This window comes from Dryobates pubescens, chromosome 19 (assembly GCF_014839835.1).
Source record: "Dryobates pubescens isolate bDryPub1 chromosome 19, bDryPub1.pri, whole genome shotgun sequence".
NCBI lineage: Eukaryota > Metazoa > Chordata > Aves > Piciformes > Picidae > Dryobates > Dryobates pubescens.
In genome coordinates this window covers 6,672,390-6,699,068 of record NC_071630.1, presented here as the reverse complement: position 1 = coordinate 6,699,068, position 26,679 = coordinate 6,672,390, and the positions used below count along the sequence as shown (strand labels likewise).

Here is a 26,679-nt window from a genome sequence, read left to right as displayed (position 1 = left end):
GAAGTGAGTTTATTCAGACTGAGGAGCATCTAATACTGAAGTCAAGAAACAAACTTCAGACATCCATGGAACCACAGCTAATGATCCCCCCAAATCCATGTTTGGCTGTCATAGGTGAGGCTGCAGGTACTCATCCTTACTAGCACCCAGATGTCTGATGCCTGAGCTTCCTCAGGGCCCCCAAACCAGGCCATCACAGAAAGCTCCAGCTGGGGGATGTCTTGCATTGAAGGACTGAGCTCCCTGCAAGAACCAGCAATGGCATCGATGACTGGGAAGAGACCTCCTGTACAGAGGATTGGATGTGCATGACAGCAGTTTCAAACTTGGGTTTCTTGCTTATGCATGTCCTTGTGAGGCACCTGCCTGCCTGTAACATTCCCCTGGTGCCAAGTGTTCACTTGGTTGGCCACAGGTCAAAGAATGAGTGAGGAGTAGAAGCACTTGGTTCCCCAGAAATGATCCAGACCTGGGCACCTTAAGTGGAGGCTGAAGGCATGATGCCTTTAGGTGCGGGGCACAGAGGAAACGGTGTCAGGCCACTGCTTAGACAGCCTTCGACCTGGCCCCAGCTTACACACCAAGCTCCTCGGGGGCTCTGTCTGGGCCCAGGGATAAGATGGAAGTGTCAGACTTTGCTTCGCAGGGGTGTGGAAGCACTTCCAGCACCGGCCCGTAGGGCCGTGGTTGCGGGCTCCTACCTGCGGCTCCCGTTGTGGGCTAAAATGGTGAGGACAGGAGAGGAGCCAGGCCTCCTCCGGCCCGCCAGGCAGACTGGGACACGCGCGGTCCGACCGAGGCCACCCCAGGGCATCGCCCGTCCCGCCCGGCCGCCAGGTGTGATTTTCGTCGCGGCTGAGGCTCCGGGCACTCCCCTCACGACGCCAGCTATTCTCTCCTCCCGCTCCGACAGCCGAGCAAGGGCAGGAGACCTGCGTGGGAGGGGGCAGCGGGGCCGCCTCCCGTCGCACCGCGGCGGCGGATGGTGCTGCGCAGCTAGTCGGTGCATTGCGGCGCCGGGCGGACCGAGCGCCGTGCCGCTCCGCGCCGCGCCCGCGGCCATTCCACACGGTGGCACCGCGCCTCGCACAGGAGCAGCCGGCGGGAGCCGTGCCGCCGCAGCCCCGCCATGGCCAAGGAGGGAGCGCAGCGAGCGGAGGAGACGGAGCAGATGATTGAGAAGGAGGGCGGCAAGGAAGCCGCTGAAGGTAGCGGCGCCAGCAGCCTGCGGGCTGGGGACACGAAGGAGATGAGGGCCGTGGTGCTGTCCGCCTTCGGGGGGCTCAACAAGCTCCGCGTGTCCAAGAAAGCGATGCCGGAGCCGCAGGAGGGGGAGCTGAAGATCCGCGTCAAAGCCTGGTCCAGTATCACCTCTCTCCCTCTCCTGTTTTCTGGGCCGGTCCAGGGATGCCCCGCGGGGTCGGGCGGGATGCGGCCACCCTTGGGCGGGCGCGGGGCCGGGAGGCTCCCCCGTGCACACCCGCGTCTCCCTGTGCGGGGCTCTCCCCTGCGGCGGGGCTTTCCTGGCCTCGGAGGGGGCCGGCGTGCGGTTCGAGCCCCGCAGCCTCCCCTCCCGCTGCCCGGGGCAGACGGGAGGCTGTTGCAGTAACTTCCCTCACTTGTAGCTTCCCCCTGCGGTGGGGAGCCCCGCTCCGAGCTGCCGCTTCCTGCGCCACAGCCGCCGGCTGTTCCCCGCGGCAGCAGCCGGGAAACCCACCCCTGGCTCAGTTCTGAGCTGTGGGTCGCTCGGTACAGGGCAGACATGGAGCAGAGCCGGGGGTTACTGTGCTGTCAGCAGAGTCTGTAAGGGAAAAAAAAAATAAAATAACCTGTCATCGATTTTCACGGTAGAAATGGGGAGGGAAAACTGGTCAACTGTGTTGTGTTGTTTTCTTCTGAGAAATGTGGATGCCAGCTTGTGTGTGTTGCTCAGCACCTGTCCTTTTCCCTCCCCGTACTTGGTGTTATTTTTCTCTGGGAATCGCTTACTTCAGTCATCACAATTTTTCTTCGGAGTTGGTGTGACAGCAGAGCTGGAGCCAGCGATGGCTTAGCAGTGCTCAGTTCCTGTGCCCTGCTGACAAGTGGCTGTCCATCTCTAGCATCCTGATAGGAGCGTTCCTGGAAGGCTAATTCTTTTCACAGACAACTGGAGCAGATTGTTCTTCCTAGATAGCTGGTTCTCTGTGCACATGTTCTCTCAGGAAAACAGACTTATTTAAGTGACAGAGTAACATTAGGATCTTAACATGCAGCTTGATGTGTACCAAAGACTAAATTAATTTCTCCTAGGCAAGAATGACTCTGTTGTTGTCCTCTTCTATTATGTGAAAACAGACCTTCCAGAAGATAAATTCCAAGGTGAAGGCCGAGTTGTTTATTTCAGAAGTAACTTGCATTAGAAGTTAAAGTGGTATGGGGCAGTGAGCTTGTTTTGAATGGTGTATCTGCTGGATATGCCTCAGATCTTGGACAATCCTGGTAGCCTTGGTGTGTTCAGATACTGGGCTTTCCATCCTGTGCTTAATGGAGGTCATATGGTTTGTGACCTGTGTATTTGCCCCTCCCCCAAGATACGGCCCATGAAAAATGTCAATATCCACCAGTCTGAATGAGGACTAATAAAGGAAGGGCTGAGATATTTTTTCCCATTCTCATTTATTTACTGATTTTTTCCCCCTCTACTATCCACAACAGGAAATGCAAGAAATTCCATGCTAGGTGAAACAGAAGAAATACTGGTAGCATAGTGGCTGCTGGGTAGGTCATTTTGCTATGAAGCAGGGCTGTTGTTCCATTTGAGACCAGGCTCTGTTGCTTTCTGACTGATATTTTTTTTTTACCAACCATTGAGTTAACAAAAGTTAACATGCAAAACTTCAAATGTTGTGAGCATGTGGACATATTCTTTTAAATTCCTGAGGGCTTCACAGCACTCTTCAGTACCTGTACGAATTCCACTTTCCTCAAAGTAGTAAATACGTATCATAAAGAGCAAGTTGCCTGTCAGAGACCACTTGGCTGTTACAAAGAAATATTCAGCTCTGGTACAGTTACTGGTGCTTTCCAGGGTTGCATTATCACTAGTAAGCTGTGTGAGTTGCATGATTGCTGTCTGACATCTGTAGACCTGCTCAACTGCTGGGTAGTTACCGCAGGTTGCACAACACCCTGTGTGTTTTGGAAGCTTCCCTTCATGCCAGAGGAGCCTGTGGGCTGTAGAGCATCTCTGCTTGTCATTCCTGGCTGTAAATGGCTGTGGGGCTGAGACGTGATCAGGTCACCTAACTGTGCTTCCAAACAAGGCAAAATCAATTTGCCAATCTTCTTGACCTGAGTCTGTAAATACAGAGGATTGAGCAGGATGATGATGGACTTGTGGTCTACTCTGGGAGAAAAATGTCTGTTGGCTTTGCCCGGTGCAGTACGCACATGTTGATGCTGATGAACATGCCAAAGGTGGGCTGCTCTGCAGAGATGTGTTGATAACAAACGGTGGGTTTTGTTGAATCAGTTCTGCAGATGACCACCATTACAGATGATTATTTTTCCCATCAACTGGTGGAGAAAAATAATTTTTAAGAAGAAGGTGTGCATGCAGGATGAATAGTATTTGTCAGTAAAAAATGCAAGTCCTATGTGGTCTCCATGTTCACTGGGGAATTAGACCAGTGGAATCAGGCGTATGCACCAGTTAAATCACATGTATACCTTTCGTAGTATGGGACTATAAATAGAGGAGATGATGGAGGAGATCTTGCTATTAGCGCAAAGCCAGATGAATAATTCTTTTGAAGGTCTGGAATATCAATGATCCAATTGAAAATGTGTCAGCTGAGATGAGTCATGTGTTAGCCTCATTCAGTGACTAAGAAATGGAACAGCCATCGATGTCCAAGCTGAGTCACAGCTTCTACATGTTTCCTGAAGTGACTGCTGATTGATAATGATGGAGCAGTTGAAATGGCTATGTTTGTGTTGCAATTGGTAGTCTGCAGAATGCATATTGTTGGGAAGATTAGACAAGGAGCTGAAACAAACCAGAGCAGTATTTCAGATAGGGGATGTGAAGAAGGAATGGTGTCCTGTAATTACCTCCCTTTATTTTACTTTTCTCTCTCATAATTATTCTTGCACCACCATACATGTGCGTCATGAGGAGCAGGGCAGAAGTGACCCTTCTGACTCTCTGACTGTGAGATAACAGCACTTGAAAAAACTGTTAGCAAATAAAAGACATCCTAAGTGTAGCAGAGCAGTGGAGAGTGTATCAGTTTTGTTCCTGAAGGCAGTCTTCTTCATAAACTATGAGTGTTTCTGGATAAAAAGTATGAGATCTGATAGTTTTAAACCTTCACACTTTTTTTTTAAAGATTGCCAGGCAGTTTGTTGGCCAGGGGTAAGAGGAAAAGATGTATTCATGTCGTCTCTGAGGTTAATGTACACACAAAATGGTTGCCACCATGTATGTTGTGGGTCTTTTGGTTATGTGATGGGGTTTTGGGATATTTTGGGGTTTTATTTCTCAAATGATGACTACCTTGCAGGCATTTTGTTACTTGGCAGTTCTCATTCATTATCAACATTACAGTGGCAATATAGGAGCTGGTTTTTAGCCACTGGATAAGAAGTGGCCTTTCCAAAATCCTTTCAAAGCTCCCAGTTTAATTGTGCCAAACCCCTCCTAACCTTCCATATGGTTAATGTTCTGAGCTTTGTGTGTGAGCATGTTGTGGGGGTTTTGTATTTGTTTTTCTCTTGAGTTTCTCAAGCTAGATTGTCAGAATCATGCTTTTCAAAAACTAATCTGCAATCCTGCTTTTACAGAGCTAAAAGTTGTGGGTTCAGGTGGCTGTTAAACCCTCCACCACAATTACAAATGTGTACATTTAGTGGAATTTCTTTCCCCTCCCCACCCAGTGACCTACATCTCATGAATGCTGTCTTGTCTTCATGCTTATGCTGTGTGCCTACCCTGTCTTTTTTTATTGGGTCTGTTTAATCTGTTTGCATCTTGATTAGCATCTTGACTAAAGCTGCATCCTATAGATACTTGTGTGCATCAGTATTCTTATGTATACAAGCAGTTGCTGGTAGTGTATGCTTGAGTAGGACTGGCTGTGTGCGTAGCTTCATGGAGCTGGGGGAGTTAGTGTGCAGCAGTTTTGGCTTACAATAAATGCAGGGCTGTGTTTTGGAACAATGGATTAATACTGAAGTGTATTTTAGCTAGTTGGGAGGTTTAGAAGTTTTAACTATGCATGGCATTTGTGCCAGTAATCAGTGTATGCACATAGTAGATAAATGATACCATTTGTTTGGGTTTTTTTGTGGCTGCCTAGAAAACCACAAACTTAAACTTAATAAAATGGCATAGCATATAAAAGACAAAGTAAAGATGCCTCAAGATTTTTACCAAACTGAGTGTATAGGGGAAGACCTGTGCTTTTTCTGAGCAGCAGCCCTGAGGGCTGCCAAGACCTAAAGAAGCTTTTCAAAACTGTACAAAAGTGGTCCAGGAGGAACAGTTTTAAAACAACAGCATGTCTGATGCTTAATAAGATCAGAAGTTTGGACTTTTGCCCGAGATGAACACAAGATTCATTCCTGGAGTCGTATCAGAGGTTAAACCAGATCCATCAGGTTGCTGTTGGCTCAAAACATCTCTAATGTGTGAGCTTTGGGGTTTTCTTCTGCAGTTGAACTGGGGCTTACTTGCCAGTTGGAAATGCATTTGTAGAAGTCTTAAGGTTACAACTGAATTTGTAACTCCCCTGTGTGAGTCTCCACATGTGATTCCCAAACAGTCTTGGAAGCTCTGGGGCTAATGACAGATATGGTTGTCTTGCATGTGTACTCTTCTGCCTGAGGCCTGTACAGCACTGTGTAAAGCCATTCTGCTCCATGCATGAAGAATGTGAATGTCTGCTGGGTCCCTCTTACACTGTGGAGACCAGCTTCTTAATGCTGCCCTGAAGCTTTCTGGCTTTCCCATCACTCAGGTCAAGTTTTCCTCTGGTCTGTGGTAATAGTCTTGACTTTATTTTCTTTTAAATTCTTTTCCTGTATTTTACAGTGGTTTGAACTTTATTGATTTGATGGTGCGACAGGGGAACATCGACAACCCTCCTAAGACGCCACTTGTTCCTGGGTTTGAATGCTCTGGAATTGTAGAAGCTCTTGGAGATAGTGTGAAAGGATTTGAGGTAATACTCTCTTTATTTTCAGAGCAAGACTAAATAATCACCAGTTCACTGATTATATTGTCGTTAATTCCTTGTGGTGCACCAGAAACAGCAGCCTTCACCACCCTGATGAAATTATTAGGGTCATTTTTCCTTGCCTTTTCTCAAGCATGAGAATGACCTCTTGAATTGGTTTCTAAAGCCACCACTGTTATCTCCTTCAAATATTTCCTGAAAAGTCACTTGTACCATGTACATACCCTGATGGCTAAATAGGAACTGGAAGTCAAGACTCATGTCTTCTAAGAAAGTACAAGAAACTGAGGTAACTTATTAAGTTCCTTTTCTTGGCCATGTTTGCTTTCATCATTACTCTGTTCCTCAACAGAGCCCATGTACTGCTGATTCTAGTTCCAACTTCTGATCTTGAGTTAATGAGACCCCCATATACAGTAAGCATTGTTTCTTACAACTGTACATTCATGAAGTGTGGATAAAATTGGGATCCTGATAGTGGGTATTTGACTTACTCTGATCACTGAGGAAGAGAATTTATTTCACCTCACAGAATAGCAATAAATGACAAATAGCTAATAGATACATAATAAAGCTTTCATAACTAATATATGCAATAAAGCTTTCATAATAAAGTTTTCATAACCAGTTAAGTACTCTTCAGTATCTTATGTTAGATATAAATAGCATTCTGTCCTACCTTCTATTCCATTATTGATGTTAAACATCTGTAATCCCTCCAGTCTTGCACTTTATTTCCTAAGTAGTTAAAAGAAAATAAAACCTGACTTAATGCATATCAATCCTATCTTAGTTATTTGCTGAGTAAGCTATGTCACCAAGCAATAGTATTTTCTGAATCCTTATTGTATCTTGATCTTAAGAGGACAATTAATACATTTTTATTTAAAGGTAACATTTTTGCTCTTCTAACAGAGCTGTAAAGATTTCTTAGTTGAGTGAAGATAATGACCGATTTAGTTTATAGCAGGGTCTTAATGATGAACTCTTCATAGGACATTTCTCTACCTTCCCCTACCCTGCCCCATCTCTACCTTGAAACAAGTCATGATCTTCCAATGTTTTTTTGTGACAGACAATAACTGAACAGTAACTTTGCTGCTTCAGTTCTGCACCATTATCTGTGGCTTATAGTCACACATCCTGTGAAAGGAGCGTAGGGAGTCTGCTCTAGATTAGCATTCTCAATTTAAAAGTTCTTGCTGTTTTTAAAGGGCATCATGAGGCTACAGCAGATGGTGCTTGTTTGAATAACATTGCACCTGACTGAATATGCTGGGCCTCTTTTAAACTTGTATCTTTGTTTTGACTATAGCAAGTCTTTGTGCTCTGGTGTAACCCCTTGAAACTGAAACAAGCCCTGGCATTTTAGGGTTTTTTGCACATGATCTGCATAACCATAGTAGTGTTTGAGTGATGAAGAAGGGCTGACACTCAGAATAGCTGCGGTTGCACAGGTATGGGCCCATCAACAGGAGAATGTGCCATGAGGAAGGTGCAGGAGCATTCTGCTGCTTTCTTTATAGATTCCTTGCACAAAAGAGGAGCCTGGTTGTTGTCTCTGACACATGCTGTTACCACTGTCCACAGGAATGTCAAGGATTGCACCCTACATCTTCTGACATGCTTTCCCTTTATAGTTCTCTTCCAGTTTAAGTCAGATGAAAGTTGTGGGCACTTCATGGCCTGGAAAAATGTGTCTTACTGGCCCTCACTACCTGAGATAATGCCAGAATTTACTGCCTTGCTGGGGTTGCATTATCACTTGAGCATCAAATGGCAGTCCATTTTGACAGCAATCTGTGAGAACATTTGCATTGAAAGAAAGATTTTTGTCATGGAATAATGATATAACTTCTTCTATTTCTTCTCCCATTACAACAAAAAGCTGATTCCTACTGAGCATTAAAGTATGGAGCCTGCTCTCTAGTTGTGGGGATGATTCTCAGGAGCTAAGGCCTAAGCTCTGTGTTGTCTTTGTGGTAAAATATGGTACTTATTATTGCTAAGAAGTTCCTTGGGAATCTCCGAGGGGGCCTTCTCTGCATTCTTGTGGGGAATGATTTGTGTTTGGTCACAGGGATATAAGACACAGGATTAATAAATCCAAACAGACTTTAGATTTTAGATGATTGTCTAACAGCAAAAGGGAACCACAGAGTGGTTACCAGTGAGGCATTGCTAATTTGAATGTTTTTCAAAAGGAGGAGGCATTTTGATGATATTGAAATGACAGTTTTGTTTCAGCATTCTCATTCTAAGAGACAAACCCTTCAGAACTGTCACCAGCACCTTATCTTTCAGCAAACCTGCAATATCCCAAAGCCAAAGTGATGACAGGTGCTTGGGAGACCAAAACGTGCTTGTGCTATAAACATTTGCCTGAAGGTAAAAGTGTTGTGCTTTACTCCACTGCTGTGGAATATAGTTTAAACAGTCCAAAGAACCTGTAGTGTTTCTAAAATATTCATGGCTGGTAGTGGAATCTAAGATCAAGAATGTGAGGCAGGTAAGCAAAGAGATTTTAGAGGGACAGCTGCTGTTGGCTTTGGTTAAAAGAGAAAGTCCTGAAGTTTGATGCTGTTCCTGCCTGATTGCTTATATTGTGGCTCCACTGAAGAGCTCCTTTCATGGTTAAGGATGCTCTTTGTGTTGGTGTATTACAGAAAAGCAAAGAGGTCTAAGACAAGGAAAAAGATGCATAGGGGCTGCTCTGACAAGCCATTACCTGGGGTTTGTAACAGTTGTGCCTGTGAATATTTCAGTATACACTGGCCAAGTGTTTGCTCACTGCTGCTCTCCCTAGTAGCTCCACCAGAGCAATTTCTACTCCTAGGTGGTGTTGCTTTCCAAGTGTGGTTGTAACCCTGCAGAAGCCTCAGGGCTCCAGTTATACTTGCCCATCAGTGGGGAGTCACTATCTCCATTTGCAAACCCTGAAGCTGCAATGAAAACCATTGTACAAATGTATCAGTTTAACATGCCTGGACCACTGAAAGGTTCCTAGAAGCAATTGAATGTATCAAATACTAACAATAAAATCTTTATTTCCGTGTCTGAGTGTATGAAATACCCTTTCACTACTATATATATTCCAAATAAATTGAGCAGAGAAATGTTGCATTCAAAAAGAATATTTCATTGCTCCTTTCTGGTTATTAATAAGAATGCTATTTTTGCTTACAGACTTGTTTGTTATTTAAGAGTGCTGCTAGCAAAAGATGATCTGTATTGGTGGTGATGGAAGACTGCTCCATCACAGAAGCAGCCTACCAAAAAAGAAATGGCTTTAACTTTGGATATTTGTGTTACATTCAACTTTTTAAATAAATACAAATTCAAAATGATAAAAGCCCAAAGCCAAACACCCTAACTACTATTTTGCCAAAGATACGGAGCATCATTATCTTCACAGCTTGAACAGGAGAGCTGCAAGTTGCTCTCTTGTCTCAGTTGCAGCCATATCCTGAGCATTGTTCTCTTCCACGTTTGCAGATTGGAGACAGAGTCATGGCTTTTGTAAACTACAATGCATGGGCTGAAGTAGTCTGCACCCCAGTAGAATTTGTCTACAAGATCCCAGATGACATGAGTTTTTCTGAAGCTGCTGCATTTCCCATGAACTTTGTAACTGCCTACATGATGCTTTTTGAAGTTGCTAACCTCAGAGAAGGCATGTCTGTGTTGGTTCACTCGGCAGGAGGTGGGGTGGTAAGTTGGAACTTCTCTTACATTCCTGTCACCATGTAACTGAAGCTGTCTGATGCATCTCGATTTCTGAAATGGGCCAGACCCTGCAGTTTGCTTTGTTATCAGACCTCCCTATGTGGGGGATTGCAATAGGAGGAACTGAATTGGTTTTCCCATCAAAAGGCTGTGAAAGGTTGTCAGGAGCTTTTGATGAACTAAAAATGTTCTGACAATAATCTCTGCCCAAAATCCCATCGAAAATACTTTAATTGGTTGTCAGAGATTAAGAAGCAAGTGTTGTCCCAAACATTGCATTCTGAACGTAAACACTTTGTACTACTCTTATGTAAAAGAAGGCTGTAACAAAAAGAATAAATAAATAAACTCCCTGCACAAAGTGTTTGTAGGTGACCATAATTCTCCATGCAGTAAATGGCCCTCTTGCAATGCTCCTGCAAATGCCACGTGTGAGTGTGTGTGATGCTTTCTTTTTCTGTTGTTGTTGGAGAGGGATTGAAAGTACTGAAAAATCAACCTTGAAGAAAAGATAGAAAAGCTGCATTTCGGTCAGTGATGGCTGCTGTCTGTCATAGGTTTGATCATTAGTAATGAAGTATTATGTTGTGAAGGCAAAACATCATCAGGCTGAATTCTGTGGAATACCAGGACACACAATGAAATAAGGCAGCATTTTGTGTTACCAGTTCCTTGAACTACCTTTTAGGAAAATCTCTCTTCTTTGGAAAATGCTAAGATAGTGTCAGGGAAATTTACTTACATTTGAAATTGTGTAGCTCTATAAGGCAGATTTTACAGCCCAAGAATAGATCTGAGCCTTTCAGACTGGAGTACCTCTTCTGCTAAATTAATACTCCGTTGTCTACTGAAGTCTGGTGGGCAGCCCCAAACACTCTATCCCTAGTTCTGTGTCCTTAGACTTTCTTTTAGGTTCTCATGTAAAAGAAGGCTGTAATCAAAGGAATAAATTCATGAGTTCCCTTTGCAAAGTATTTTTGTCTAACAGTAATCCTACTTGCAGTAAATGGTCCTCTTGGAATCCTTCTGTAAATGAATGGAATTTATAATCGTATTATGCTTTGGCACAGTGCAACCTACAGCCTTATGGCAGACTTTTTTGTTCTTTAATATTAAACCTTTTCATGTGGAATTCAGGACTGTTACAGCAACGTCAGGCCACAGCTTCAGGAGAACTTTGAAGTCCTGGCTTTAGCTGTAAGGCCTTTTGCCCAGCTGACACTGTGTAAGTCGAGTATACAGAATTGGCAAAGCACCCCAAAGCAGTCCCTGCCCATACACATGCATCTAGACAGAATGAACTTCGTGTGAAGATAGGGTGCCTTGCTATAAATGTCTTTATGTCTTTCTAACCTCACTTGCACTGTTAATGCTCTGCCAGCTCTAACATAGTCTTCTTCACTTGTGCCCAGCCTCTGTGCTGGGCTGTGCCTGTAAGGAGTTGCTGGTGTCCTCTCTTTTACTACAGATGCTCAAGGAGCAGCTTTTGACTGGTCCTCTGCTGTGGCTGTTTGTGTACCTTCTGGAGAAAGCAGGTCCATCATCTGCTAAGTAGTTAAATAATACAGAGTTTTGAAGGGAAAGACCAGAGATGTTGGTGGGAAGAATGAGCAAGTTGGCCAGTAGCTGATAAAAGTCTGTGTATGATCCGGGAGGGATGGTGCGCAAGGGGGAGTCAGGGCTGGCCAGCCTACAAGACAGGGTGCTGATGACTCTGGCACAGGGAGGAGTGCCTCATGCAGCCTGTTGTTCCTTGTAAGGCAAGGGCAGGTGTAACTAAGACTGGAAAAGAAAGGTTTTTGCTGTTGCTTGATAGGTCTTAGAGGTCAAATTCCACTCTGGAGATGCATGGAAATGTTTCAGTTCTCTTAAGGAGACAGCAAGATTTCAGAGGTGTCTGTGTAACTCTTTAAACCACTCTAATAACCTGTCAGTCCTTTGAAAACTTGAACAGCCTCAATGAATCAAATCATTCTCACAAAGTTCTTAGTTGATAAATCAGAAAGCTGGCACTAAAATTGCTATGGGAAAAGGCATTTTTTGTGTTCTTGCTTTAATAGATAGAAGGTCCATTCCCACTTTCAGCAAGTGGGAAATGTGTCATTTGTTTCTAAATGTCATAGAAATTCTAGAAAGCTTTAATGAGACAATAGGCTCCCTGTGGGACTAGAAGTTTGTAATTGTTTCTTTCTCATTATGCAAGATCATTATTTTAGCTGCTTCAGACAATTTATGAAAAAGGACTTGTTGCTTCAGAACTGTTTGTGAGGTTCTTTGTTCTGGCTCCCAGTCCCCTTTTGAAGGATCCTGCAGCTTTCCCAATAAATAGAGAATTTTCCCTGACTCAAGGACCTTTATGTATTGCCTCAGCTTATTTATGTGGCCTTGTTTTGTTTATAGATATTTTTGGTAGTAAGGTAACTATAGCATTTGTCTTCCCATCTGTGCCTAGGATATGATTAGTGTGTGATGATAGCCTTCTGAGGTCCCCTTAAACTTCTGGAAATAAGTAAACTAACTTATCTGAAGCCATTTTGATCTTACACATGCTAAAATTAAGCTGCCTTTCATGCAGGAGCACTGATTACTATCCTGAAGCTGTGATCTGACCTTCCCTTTCAGGCTCAGCAGCAGAGGAAGTGCAAGCAGAATATGTTACAGATGCAGCTCTGGTGTTTGAATTTGAAGGGTAAATCTGTCTTGGCACCAGATTTAGGTCATCCTGGCAGGATTGGTTACTGCTTGGCAGGAGCCCTCTTTTTTTATTGTGTCTCCCCTGCATAAATTGCAAATATTTGAGGATGTGTTCCAAACTGAATCACTGAAGTGGTGATATTTTATCTGACAATGAACTGGCACTTCGTAGTAGATCTGGCCACCCGCTACCGCAGGCAGCAGATAGAAACCCCTTCAAGAGATTTAACAAATTTCTTCTCTGTCTTCCATGGTGAGAAATCTTTCTCAATGTCAAGACTTTATTTGTGGCTAGTTAATAGATCTTTGTTCTTCTTCTGGTGTTGTCCATTAGTTAAAATTAGCTATTTTTTACTCTTGGGGCACTTTTCAAGTCTTTTTGGTAGGATGTGTCTGTGTTTATGGCTAGAGCAAGCTCAGAATCAAATCTCTCCTCCACCTGTACTTTTCGTGCTGAAAGCAGGTTTGTTTGGTCATACCCCTGTTCTTTGTCACGTTAAGTGTCTGTTTCCTTGGTCATCCTACAGACAGTGGTCCAGCCAGATACATACTCAGGGGTGACCTTATTGCTCTCTACAACTACCTTAAGGGAGGCTGTAGACAGGCAGAGGTTGGTCTCTTCTCCCAGGCAACCAGCACCAGAACAAGAGGACACAGTCTCAGGCTGTGCCAGGGGAGGTTTAGGCTGGAGGTTAGGAGGAAATTTTACACAGAGAGAGTGTGTCCATTGGAATGGGCTGCCTGGGGAGGCGGTGGAGTCACCATCACTGGAGGTGTTCAGGAGGAGACTTGATAGGGTGCTTGGCTGCATGGTTTAGTTGATTAGGTGGGTTGGATTGGTTGATAGGTTGAACACGATGATCTTGAAGGTCTCTTCCAACCTGGTCTATTCTATTCTATTCTATTCTATTCTATTCTATTCTATTCTATTCTATTCTATTCTATTCTATACACATTTCTTGGACTCTGAGCTGATTGGCAGCAAAGCAGCAGCTAGCTAGTGTGAAAGCCAGAGCCTTTTAAAACAGGCCTTACAGCATCCCTGATCATTTTAAACATTGCATGGGTGGACTGAATTTAGCTCTGTCTGCACCTAGCAGGTAGGAGCACATTACATTCACTCATGTTTGAGTCAGTCTTTCTTGAATGGGAATAATTAGAATTTACTCCACCTTTTTTTGATGATCCTGGTCAGCACACTGTACAATGGCATGAATATTTCCCACTTTGCTATAGTCTTTCCCTGCTCCCTCTCAGGACTGTGTTTGCTGTTTTCATACTAGCAGTTTCTAGCCCTTCTGCATTTGATGAAGTGCTTTCTTCTTATTTCATCTACAGCAGCTAAGAAAGGGAATAAATCATCTCTCACAGAGCTCTATGTAACCAAGTTTAGGCTGCGTTAAGTACCCCAGTTATCTCACTTAACGCCAGACAGGGCATCTCAAAGCTGAGCTGTCCTGTGCTGTGGAATGCTCCTAAAGCAATGGATGTGCTCCCTCAGCAGCTCAGGAGAGTCCCAGTGCCATGCCTGAGTCTATTTCCAGACGCTGCCTCAGAGCATAATCTGTTAATCAAACACAAAAGCCTGGCGAGCCATACACAAAAAGCAATTTCCCTGACCAAAGCAGGCTCCGGTCTCTGAAGGCCTTTCTGCCTCCCAAGCCCTGCACAGTCCCCAGAGGACATGTCCTTTCCCTGAATCCCCTGCTGAGTCATGCCACAGGCAGGCAGTTCTTAACTCTTCCTTGGCTGTCCTACCTTTTTTTGGATAGCTTATTCCTCTGGGCAATGATCCTGGCTGTGGTATGTTGTAGCTCCATTGAACTGGAAAGGATTTATACCGATGGGGGTTCAGCTCTGAATTTTGGATTCACCTAGAGCTGCACAGTTTTGCAAAGGGGAAGGAAAAAATACACCCTGCTAACTGTTGTAGAAAATACGAGATTTTTGGAGGGTAACAGATGCCATTATTTCCTGGTGACTCTCTCTTCTCCTACCTCTACTCCAAAATTTATCTGTAGTGCATTGAGTGCAGCAGATGCTGCCTTACACTTGTTCAAGAATCACATTTCAGTTTGTCCACTCTGTGATGTTCACTTTACTGCTTGGTTTCCAATTTCCTCTGCTGTAATTGGAAAGAAAAAAAAAAAAGACACCTTTGGGAGATGGAATGTTGTGCATCTTACTTCTGACACCAAAGACAAGCGTTCCGTGCTGCCAGGAGTATAGTAGATGTCTTCTTACACAGTTTTCTTACGATGTTTGTGTACTTTGTACCACCTTCAGGTACCTGGCAACAAAGCATTTTGGAAATGTGGATTCTGCTCACATTTGGTTCCAGACAAGTTTTTTGTGCAAGGTTAAAGCTGAGTGGTTTGGGTTTTTAAAAATGCTGCAGCACCTTTGGGCTGCGAAAATACATCCTAGAAATTGTATTTTCAATGATGCTGTTGGTTCATGTGGAGTTTAGCAGGGTGCTGCCTTCCAGATGGTTTGTTCTCTCCTGCTTTAAAGCTGACCTCAATTTACATAACAGCAAAAGAAGATGCCTCCTTTGAAGTGTACTGATCTTTAACTGCTGTCTTTCAGTGCACAGCTTACACATCAAGCTTAGGGTCTGGCTTGTGCCATTAGGTCAGACCTTTTTGGAAATCCACTACCTTCTACCACTTAATTATGTTTTGTCCAGTGTTAACTTATCATTAATAAGCTACTGAGATTAGTAAGTTTTCTATTCATACTTTCTACATTGACTTTTAAATGTCAGTGACATTTTTGTGCTTTGAAATGGTTTAAATCCACAGAACAATCTATTTCACTTTTACTTCTTAAAAATCTACTTTTCTCTTCTTTTATGTGATTATCTCACTATGGGAAGTTTCCATCCTGCAGGTTTAAAGTTGGAATTTAAAGGAGTGTAAAGAAATCTGAGTCTTTTGACTGGATCTCAAACTGCTCTAAGGATATCAATTTATAGGAAATTCTATAATCATCATATGTGTAAATTAGGTTCAACATACTGGGTTTATAAATGGACAGACTGCCTTGAAAAGGAATATATCAGACAGACTTTGAAGCTGGAGAGACACAACACTCCCATGCCAAATGCAGTATTAGAAGACATGCTTCATTTCCAGAGAATGCTTTATTCCAAGTTATTAATTTCTTTAAGGACTCACTCTGAGGAGTTCTGCATGATAAGTAGCATGTAAAATACATATATTGTAAAGGACATTAATTCCATTCTAAGGAAACATTTTGCAACTGTGTCTATCTTTTCAGTGTAGCAATTGACCATTTTATTCAGACTGCTAAATCCTGTTAAAGGTGAAATTAATTGTCCAGGTGAGAATTATTTTTTGCCACTTACTAATTTCCCCATGGGAAGCAGAATCTAGTCAGCAGTTACAGGTGGAAATTTGCATCATATGTGAAAAATTATATGTATGAAGAGTTTTCTTTCTTCAGATCATGCCTATCTAATTAGGCACCATCTTGGAAGGCTTTGTTGTTCATAGGCTATTTCTGAAAATGTGCTGCATGCTTCCATATCCATGTGGTCTCCATGGTGAAGGCTGGTAGGAGAGACGATGTGGTTTTGTCTGGGCAGGGAGAAAGCCCTCCTCTGGCTGCCACAAAGCAGTTTTTAGGAATGGCTTTGGAATCCAGAAGACAGGACTGGGCTCCTATGCCCCTGTGATCAAAGGGTGCTTCCTGGTGTGAGTCTGCAGGGGGACAGGAGCTGGATGCCTCACCTGCCCCTGTATGGCCCTGGGAAGAGGATGTTCTTCCTTCCAGCTGCAAAGCCCTCTGTGCTACTTCATTTGTGAACCATGAACATTCTGAACCCCAGAGCCTCACATACTTTCAATTCAAATGTATAGACCTCTAAACACTAGCTGCTAATCCAGAGGTAGCTAGATGATTTAAGGGATTAGAAAAGAGACCTCAGAGTGACTTGCATAGCCATAGTGCTGTTCAGTAGCTTAGTCAAATTCCACAGAAATTAGTGAAGTGCTGGAGTTCAGAGGTTGAGTTCAATTCTCCTGTTTTGGAGGGGAAACTTTCAGAAGTCCAGTATCAGCCTTTATTCCTGGATTTTTGAGATACAAACACTGAGAACTCTTTGCACAAAAATAAGTTTGAGTCAACGTCAAATCAAGATCTTCAGCAAGCTGTAGAAGAAAGGAATTGCTTCAAAATGCTTCAGTGATACTGTTCAGCCAATTATAAAAGTGCTGGTCATGTGAATCAGTTTTAAGGCTTTAAATATCTGCAGAAAGCTGCAAAGCATTCTGATCTGGGATTTGAGATGGGCTTATCTCTGTTGGGGGAGGGAGGGGACTACTAAGGAGTTTGAGTCAGGGGGAAAATAGGTTATGTACATCCTAGGGTGTTCTGTGCATTTCTCCTGTTCATCTGACTGTCAGTTCCTTAAATGTTAATCATCTTCTGCAGGATAAAAATCAACATGTTTTCTATTCTAATATTTGACCTTTTAAACGCTCAGAGTTTTTGATTCAGGATATACTCATTATCCCTCATCTTCCAAAGTTAGATTGAAAATGCAGAGAACTAATTAGAGAATAGATCAATAATGTCAGAGTGTCACTCAGCTAGCACACATCTTAAAGTACTGACTTGTCTGCACTGTGGGTGATGGTTTTCTGTGAGGCTCAGCAAGTGAGAAAAGAGGATTGCTAGTGAAAATGGCTATGAAAATGAGAGAGAGAAAATCTAGATCTTTTTAGTTCTTATAATTTTATTACAATATTTTTGGAGAGTAAAACCTGAGCTTCAGAATGAGTAAGTAGTAGGGAAATGAAGCCTAAGAAGAAGGAAATGTTTTGTGCTCCTGGAAGACATTACATCTTGTGAGATGAGGACCTTCAGGAATGGATGTTCCTATGATTTCTAGGAGATTAGGGATTCCAGCCGGGGAAAATGGTGGATGATATTAAAAATAAAAGGCTCTTCATCTTTTGAATTGTATTCCCATGCTATGAATCAGAGTTCATACCTGGGTCCTGCTGGAAGTTTCTCTGAGCTCTTGAACAGGTTGTTCAATTTGCTGTGCTATTCCATTTCTCATCTGTATGAATGAGAATGCAGCTCTTCTCCTGCTCTTTTCTCTCTGTCTGTTGGTACCTGTCCAAAGGATCCTATACCCCATGGCTTGCTGTGTAGCTGTTAACTGACTAATCCAGTAGGAAACCAACCTGAAACTCCTGGATGCCACCATATTTAAATACCAATAGTGTCCTCTCTTGCCATGTTCCACTCAGAGGATTGTCACTAACGATTATGTTCAGCATTACATGGGAGCATGCCAAGACCTCCAGGGTATGCAGGGTTATCTAATTATTCTACTGTAAATAAAACCCAAGCACTGATTACTGGTATTTAGAGACAATCAAGTTTCTGGTTGGAAAGAACAGAAATGTGTTTATCCCTGGATGATTTTACTGCTAGTGCGTACAGCTTACAAATGGCAATCTTCTGGCTGTAAACATAAATGATCTGCTGAATTCCATCAGATGTTGTTTTTAGAATGACAGTGCCATTCCTTGCTTTGGGGCATGTCTATGTAATCATGGCAGATCCAGTGGCATAATGTAGGTACAAGAGGTAGGATGTGGCTACCAAAATCTGTCTTCCATTTGTTAGTATGTTAAGAGTAACCCAAAACCTAGGCTTGTAAAAAGATGACCTGTTAGGGTGTTTGTTGAAGTCTAGATGGCTCAGCATGTGTGCAATGCTTCCCTTCTTCTCTCAGCCTCATGGAATTAGAATTTAAAACTCAGGAAGTTAAAGCCTTCTGGGGCCCAAAGCTGGAAAGTTGAAGTACAGACATTTGAATACACAAGTTCTCCAACACTTCAAGTCCTACATAAACACTGCCATAGGATCTGATTGACTTCACTGGATTCCTGCCCAGGTGCAGGATGGATATACTAGGAAAACTATTCATGTATGTGCTCTAGGCCATTTTAGCCCCTTTGCTGTTGATCAGTTTTGAGGTTGAGGACTGGCCTAAGCAAACCTGCTAGTGTGAGTCAAAGGTTATTCCTGCATTTTGAATAATCAGATTTGCTTTGCTATCTTTTACACCAAATTTCTGCCTCTCACTGAAATCATAAGAAAGTGTGACTTCTTAGGAATGGTAGACTACCATCTGTCCTGGACCTGACTACACTAGACCTTCTGTATCAGGACTGCAAACCCCTGAAGCATAAAAGCTGTATCTGTGCACCAGAGCAGCCAAGCACTTTTACATGATCTGTCAGAAATCCTATTCCAGCAACAGGGTGCTGCAGGGTCTTTCCCTTGAGCAGACAAAAATTGTGTGTGGAAGCACTCACTGATCCAGGGCATGAAGTGCAAAGAAGGCTGCAGACACTACCCAAGGCGCTCTGGGGAAGATACACATAGGACACAAGAAGCAAATGAGAAATGTTTCTCTAGCACTCTGAGTAAATACGTTTGGAGATCCTTGTAAATTAATGCCATTTCCCTTCAATTGCAGTGCCTCTGTTAAAAGATCAAGAAGAACTCCTTTCCAATACATTTTTGGTACATTAAATTACTCCTATCCCTGCAGTTGCTTTGTGTTCAGGATACTCTTTTGAATTGTGTGTATTTTTCCTGTGGCTGAACTGCATTTCACTGTCAAGAATTAGTTTGGGAAGCCCTTGCACATGTTTGGTCTTGGATTTTGCTGTGTCATGAGTGAATTGGCAGCTGCAAAGTCCATCAACCAATTTCCATGTCAGTGAACTAACATAATAATGTGTTTGCAGGGTCAAGCTGTTGCTCAGCTCTGTTCAACTATTCCCAATGTTACTGTTTTTGGAACAGCTTCATCTTTCAAACATGAAGCAATCAAAGATTCGGTAACTCACCTGTTCGACAGAAATGCAGACTATGTTCAAGAAGTAAAGAGGTAATCTTTTCTTTTGCTGAGTATAATATCTGCCAAAATGCTATGAAAGACACCAGGCTGATCGTGTTTATGTGAAGAAATTGTATTTGTGAGTTTGGGAGCTGGAGTTTATTCTAGATATTCCATCTGTCCACTATATGGGACACGATAGCAAGAATCTTCTTTTTTCTTCGCAAGTGCCATTAGCTTTGCTTGTCCATGTTCATACTTGAATGTCTGTTGTGAGAAAAGTAAACTGAGGAAAAAGACTGAAGGCCTTAACAGAAGGATACACTTTGCTGTTACCTGCATATGATGGAGCTCACGGTAATCCATTTCAGTGGATCTGTAAGTTATCCAGGTTTTGGAATTCTCTAGTGTGTTTCTGTCTGGGTTTTTATCCTCTGCCAGGGACTGATGTCAGAGCACATGATGCCTGTTTTAATATCAGATCCTTAGATTTTGTTTGTTTGCATTCAGATTAGAATCATCCTGCTGCCGTTTGAAGTCATCGCGTGTGTTCCGATTTACATGCTGTCAAATCCTTTGTTTTCCAGTCTGTTTATAGATACTGATGTTAGCACAGGTAAAAAGAAAGATCTTGGTAAAAAAATGTCTTTTTAATTTTACAGTTGACAGGCTTCCTGTCAAGCCTACAAATGCCTCAGAGTGACGTGCAAAGTCTCAGCAGGTCTCAGTAGGAAGGTCACTAGTTCTCAAAGAGGGCCTGAGCTTTTAGCAACCCAGACTGGCTTTGGAGGAGAATGCAAGGTGCCTTGCTGCTGTTTCCAGAGCACGCTTGAGGACTTAGAGAACATTTGAAATGGTCCATCACAAAGGATTTTTTATATCAAAGGAAACTTTTTCTATATGGGAATTGTCACCAAAAATAGGACTTGTCCAGCCGATCATAACCCCTACCATTTTGTTACAGCTCAGAAGAACTGCAGCACATTTCTTCAGCCATTTGATAGCCTTTTTCTTGGGCAAGTATACATCCCAAAGCGTTTTGCTGCTCCTGGAAAATTGCTGTAGTGAGATGAAGATTGAATTCTAGTAATTCCCACTTTATAAACATTGATTCAGCGAGAAACAACACTTGAAAACATTAATCAGAGTTCAGCACCAACCTTAATCCTAACTCTTGGCAGGGGTGTCTGGTCTGAGTGGGTATGTGATGTGGGAGCAGATACAACAGAAATTAGTGCTTAAAAAAAAAAAAAAGGAAAAAGGGAATAAAAATTTCTAATAACTTTATAATTGCACATAACACTGCCTGCTTCTGCCCTTTATCAGGACAGCTCTTTTTGGGATAGTTCCTTGACACCCCCCCCCTAACTGTGAAAAAAACCTTAACTAATAAATTCAAAAGGACACCTGGTCAAGAAAGGGAGGACTTCTGCTCTTAAGTCTGTTAAAGCCCTGGCAATTTCACATACTTTTTCACCTGGCAATAGGCCAATGAGGCAGAAAACCAGTGAGTGTAACAAATGTAGATGCAACAAACTAGTTTGTGCTTCTTTCACAGTATCACAGTATCACTAAGGTTGGAAGAGACCTCAAGGATCATCGAATCCAGCCTGGTTTAAAGGTGCATAGGATTGGCACAACTGATAACTGGCACCCTGTAGAATATGTCAGTACTCTGTGGTGCTGCTCAGATCTAAATATTTTCATTTTACATTGAAAAAAAGAAAAGAAAAAGAAAAAGTGGTAATTCTAAGAATGCTATAGAGACATTGGGGAGAATGGTGTAGTTTTTGGGTTGCTGGATATTAGCCATATCCCACTTTCTGCTTGAAAAGGTTAGCTGGCCATTAGGGAAGACAGAGACTCTGCATTTGCTTGCTGTACAGTGGGTCAGGAGTAGTCCTAAGGGTGTCTCCCCTTCCTAAGGAAAAAATCAAGGGAGCCTTGAGTCTTTGTGAGCAGAAAAGGGTGGGTCTATGGTTGAGAAATGACAGTAGTAGGAACCTGCTTTATTACAGGTGACTGGTTATTCCAGAGAGGAGGTTTCATCAGGGCACAAAGTCTCCCAGAAAAACCAACCCACCCCAGAACAAATGAAAAAGGCAAAAAAAAAACCCAAACCAAAACCAACCCAGAGGTTACAGAAGTGTGGAAATGTTCCTAGGGGATGAGGAAGCAATTCAACCATGGAAGCCACTGAAAGCTGATTGCAAAGTGAAAGTTCATCCAGTGGCCGCCTTAGAGTCCTTTCTCACGTATCTGGAAAACGTTAGTGTTACCCTGACAAATCAGCCTGTATTGTGCTGGCTGACCAGTCCTGTGGATTTTATTAAGTGAGATTTCTTTCTTGCTTTTTAGAATCTCAACAGATGGAGTAGATATTGTGTTGGACTGTCTCTGTGGAGAAAATACCGGGAAAGGCCTCAGTCTCCTCAAACCACTTGGTACTTACATTTTATATGGTAAGTGGAAGAATCCAGTTACGTATTTCAAAACCAAAGCTTTGCAAAGCTTGAAATCTCTTGAAATCACACATGCTACTTCTCCCAGAACTGGAGGCCACCATATTACACTTTCTCCATTTGACCATTTCCAGTCAAGGATTTTAGTGAAGCTGAATATGGAGTTAATTAGTGAGAAATAATCGGCAATGCAAAGAAACTCTGTAAAAAAATTAATATTAAAGTCCAGTAGTGAAACTGGGCAGAAGTTCAGATTGATCAATATCTTTGGGTCATGCAGGAGAAGTGCACAAGAAACGTGTGGACATGGCACTTCAGGACACGGTTTAGTGGCCATGATGGTGTTAGGTTGATGGTTGGACCTGATGATCTTAGAAGTCTTTTCCAGCCAAAACAATTTTATGATTCTAATCCTAGGAGAAAATTTGGATCTCTCATTCTACACACCACACAGTGTGGCCAAGGAAACTGTAATATAGTTCTTGTGGAAGTGAATTTTGGAGGAAGAATGCTAACATTTTTATTTGATGTGACTTTGAGGAATTCAGTCCCAGGATTCTGCTCACTAATTTCCATGGACTGCTCCAAAATACCAAATAAACATACCTGCCCTGCAGTTCTGCAAGCTTCTGAGTGGGACAGCTGATTGGTTCCTAAAGTCTTGAAATTGGGAGCAGATCTGTGTCACAGTGGAAGGTGCAGTGGCATCATGGATAAGTATAGCTGCTTCCTTGGGCTTGATCTAGCTGGCAGGGTGGCAATAACAAGTCGTCACTTGGATGTCTGTTTGGACTGTGCAAGCCAGCCTGGTTCCTGTTTGTAATGAAGCCCCTGTCAGTGAGTCGTCACTCTGTTTGTTAACAGGTTGAGGTGTACTTTCACGCATGTAGTGGCCACATACATTTATCTTTACAGAGAAGGGACACCTGTGTGGCGACTGCTGCTAAATAGTAGTGTGTCAGAGACAAATGTCATTTTACCGCAGAGATGGAGAGAGCTCTGGGGAGTTGTGGTGTCAAGATGCTGCATGCACTTGACTTGTTCCTGATTTTGGAGGATTTGATAGATTGCTTTTGGTATCTCAGAATTCCTATGAATTTGGAGGGCTCAGTCCTTTGGCCTCTTTGTTATTGTTTGCCAAAGTATAAGGATGTCTACTAATCCCTTTTAAACCTGGGGAAGTTAGGTTTTTTCCTTATATATGAATCATGGAAGTGATTTTACATAGCTGCTTGTCAGCATGTAATAAGCTGTGTGTGAATGTACTCATCTTTTACAGGTTCGTCTAACATGGTTACTGGAGAGACAAAAAGCTTCTTCAGTTTTGCAAAATCAGTAAGTGTCCCAGTGCTGTGATTCTGCTCTTTCCTCTAACCAGTCTTTTCTGCAACAGGTTCATCTTTACCATTCCAGCTTTTCTCTACTAAGTTGTTACTTCTGATGTTGCTAAAGAGCATTTTTCTGACTGCAGTGTTGTCTGACATATTTTCTTCTGATATGACAGCTAGACAGGAATGAGATCTGTGTGCAGTGCATATTTAAATTGTTAGCTATCAGACATAGGTCTCTTGTACAGCCAAGTTTAAAGTTAGACTGCATTATTTGTTTATTTATGACAGAATATTTTATCCATGGGTATGGAAAACTGTACCCTGTAGGTTACTCATCTGAAAATAGTCAGGATGGGGCAGTGAATTAAAGGAGGTATTAAAGGAGATATATCTGAACTTGTGTCCAGTCATTTCCAGCTTTTCAGAAATTAGTTCCATACAGCATTGTGGTTTTCATTTCTCCATGTTCATCTCAAGTGATGTCAAGGTTGATGATGTTGCATTTGTTTTCTAAATGATGATGTTAACGAATTCAAAATTCAAGTGTTACATTTTTTCCCTCAGTTTACTACAACCAAAATCCGCTCAGAAATCCTAGGGAGTGCAAAAGGGGCAAATATATCAAGTTACCTGCCAGCGAGAACCAGGAGTGGAAGTGATTCCTTCAGACAAGAAGAACAGAGGGAGAAGTCTTGACTGAAGATCTGTCATACAATCTCTGTGCTAGGAAATCATTTAGAGCTTCCAGTAACAACCACTTCCCAGGAGAAATTAGCTTCAAATTTCGGTGTAGTTGAAAGGAAGATAAATCAAAGACTGTAGCAAGAAGCTGTTCTTGCACTCCTACGCTTTCTTGCTGGCTGTAGTGGCACAATCTCTGTTACTGTCTTGTGTTTGTGAACTAAACCAAGAGAATCTTTACTTGCAGCCTTTGTATTGTTAATATAAACATATCCAGACCCATGTCATTTGTAGGGTAGGTTGGCCTAATGAAACCAGTTTCAACTGCCCTGTTTTTCAGGCAGGACTGATAGTTACTGAGTGAATAAGCAGCACATAAAATTCTGTATGGGTGTCTAACCGTTTCTCTAATTATACTGCAAAATGAACTCATCAGAATTGTGTGAAAGCTTTAATTAAATTGACCCGTTCAAATAAAACTTGCTAGGAAGTGGGTTCTCAGTCTCAAGGATGCTCTTGGGCTAAATGAGATAAAATAATTTCATTAGATGTTATAAGGCTTGCTCAAATATCACAAACATAATAATGGGCGTAAAGTAAATGGAAGCTGATAAGCAGTGCATGGTTTACTTGGTTGTAAGAGAAGAAGCTTGCATGGTTCTCTTGAGATAAAAAAGATAGCAGAAGTACAAAGGGAGGTCCAAATTCCTTTCTTCTAGAGCCATGTTCTAAACCCAAATCTGTTCACCATTTTTTTTCTCACACCCTCATCTCACACAGCACATGTCTGTGTTTTATTTCCACATCAGTCACCTGTGCCATTTTTGCCTCTTCCTTTGATAAAATCCTTACTGCTTCTCTTGTTGCTTCAGCTCGGAGGGATGAGTCATGGGTCACACCAGCCCAGACAGTTTGTGTAGCTTCCTGTACATTTCTTACAAAATGTTTTTCTAACCCTCTGTTGTTCATTGCTTTCCAGTGGTGGCAGGTTGAGAAAGTAAATCCTATCAAGCTGTATGAGGAGAACAAAGTCATTGCTGGATTTTCCCTGTTGAATCTACTTTTCAAACAGAATCGAAGTGGCCTGGTCAAGGGTGTGATGGACAAACTCCTTAATCTCTATAACAGTAAGAAGATCAAGCCTGTGGTTGATTCATTATGGGCTTTGGAAGAGGTAAGAGCAAAATATTTCGCTCTGTTTTGAAATGTCTGAAATCTCTGCACTTTTGGATGTAAAAATGGATTTAAATTTGCTTTCAAAGCTAGTCACATATTGATTCTGGTTTTTAGTTTGTGCAGTTTGCTTTGAGAGCCCCTGCTATTCAGAAACTCCACAATTCAGAGTTATCCACACATTTCTCTCATAAAAATACTTTGGGAGTTTCAAATGCTCTGTGCAAAGTTCTTGAAAATACTGCTGATAAATGTGGTTTTCAGTCTTAGAAATTTGTGTCTGTTCCCTAAGTGCATGAAATGTGACTAACAAGTGCAGTGTGAAGTGCAGACATTATGATTGAAAACAAAAACTATTCTGAGGAAAAGATCTAAAATAGAAGCTTTAGTTTCAGTGCTGTATTTTTGCAAGCAAACCTTGGAAGCTTGCAGGTTTTCAGGATGTTACTGAAAATGTATCACAGGCTGTCAATTCAGAAATCACTTTTAATAGAAGTTACATTTGTGGAATGTGGAGGTTTAGGTTCTGGATTACTTCCTTCTAATTGCTCAGCTATCCGTAAAGTCATGTGAAGAAACTAATCTGGTCAGCTTGGGCAATTCTAAGCCCCTTGACCCAAACACTATTTCTGAGACCTTTATACTTAAGATGCTGATACATGAACACAAGTATTTGGGAGGTGTGAGCAGATATTAACATAAAAAGAAACAGCAGGATTATGGTAGTGCCTTCAGATGAATGTTTGTGCTTTGTGTTTGTGAAGTGCACTGAGCCTGACACCTCCATTCAAATGCATGAGCTTTGCTTATTGTGCTTGTATTCTTGTATGGTCGATAATTCAAAAGGTCTGAGCAGGTTAGCTGATACCACTCTGCATCCATGAGGAAACAGCACCCATCAGAATTAATGCCTTAGGTAATACTGGATTTTATTAAGATTCTGAATGCCGTGCGGGCAGGGTGTTGAGCCCAGCATGTTCAGTATTCAGCTGGCATTGTAGCACCATCTTTGTCCTGAACACAGGTAAGAGATCTGGAGTTGGATGGTGGGACAGCCTATGACAGCTGTTGGAGCAGCATGTGTTGCGTTATTCACTGGGGCTTGTATGTGCCTGCACCAGGTTATATGTCAAGGTGTGTACTGCTTTAGGTTGTGCTACTGTGGGAGCCATAGGTCTCTTCATGCTTTGTGGAGGGTTCCAACTAGAATGATCCTTAAGGTCCCTTTGAACTCAAACCATTCTGTGATTCTATCACACCTGGCCCAGTGTACCCAAATGTGCCACTTTGTGTGGTACAGCAGATGGAAATGATCCAGCACAATATGAGCTCCGTTTGTTGCTCTTCGGTAAAGAGTTGAGGAATGACAACTTTCTTAGGAATCTTTCCCTGTTTCTCTAAAGTGTATACCTGAGGCCACACTGCCACTGACAGCAACCCAGTGACACCTCAGGTTTTACTAGCCAGTGGTATGGGAGTGGCTAATTCTCACCATTGAA

The 26,679-nt window shown here is 42.5% G+C and overlaps 1 protein-coding gene across 1 annotated transcript in view; it reads left to right on the top strand.

Annotated features, from left to right (window-relative positions):
• Positions 1-1,040: 1,040 nt before the first annotated feature.
• VAT1L (vesicle amine transport 1 like) overlaps positions 1,041-26,679 on the top strand; it is a 50,873-nt gene continuing 25,234 nt past the window's right edge. The window contains exons 1-7 of the mRNA XM_054170112.1: positions 1,041-1,359; positions 6,077-6,206; positions 9,717-9,932; positions 19,442-19,584; positions 21,892-21,995; positions 23,275-23,330; positions 24,987-25,181. Of these exons, the coding sequence (XP_054026087.1) occupies positions 1,130-1,359; positions 6,077-6,206; positions 9,717-9,932; positions 19,442-19,584; positions 21,892-21,995; positions 23,275-23,330; positions 24,987-25,181 (1,074 nt within the window). The 5' untranslated portion in view covers positions 1,041-1,129. The remainder of the gene's footprint in view (positions 1,360-6,076; positions 6,207-9,716; positions 9,933-19,441; positions 19,585-21,891; positions 21,996-23,274; positions 23,331-24,986; positions 25,182-26,679) is intronic.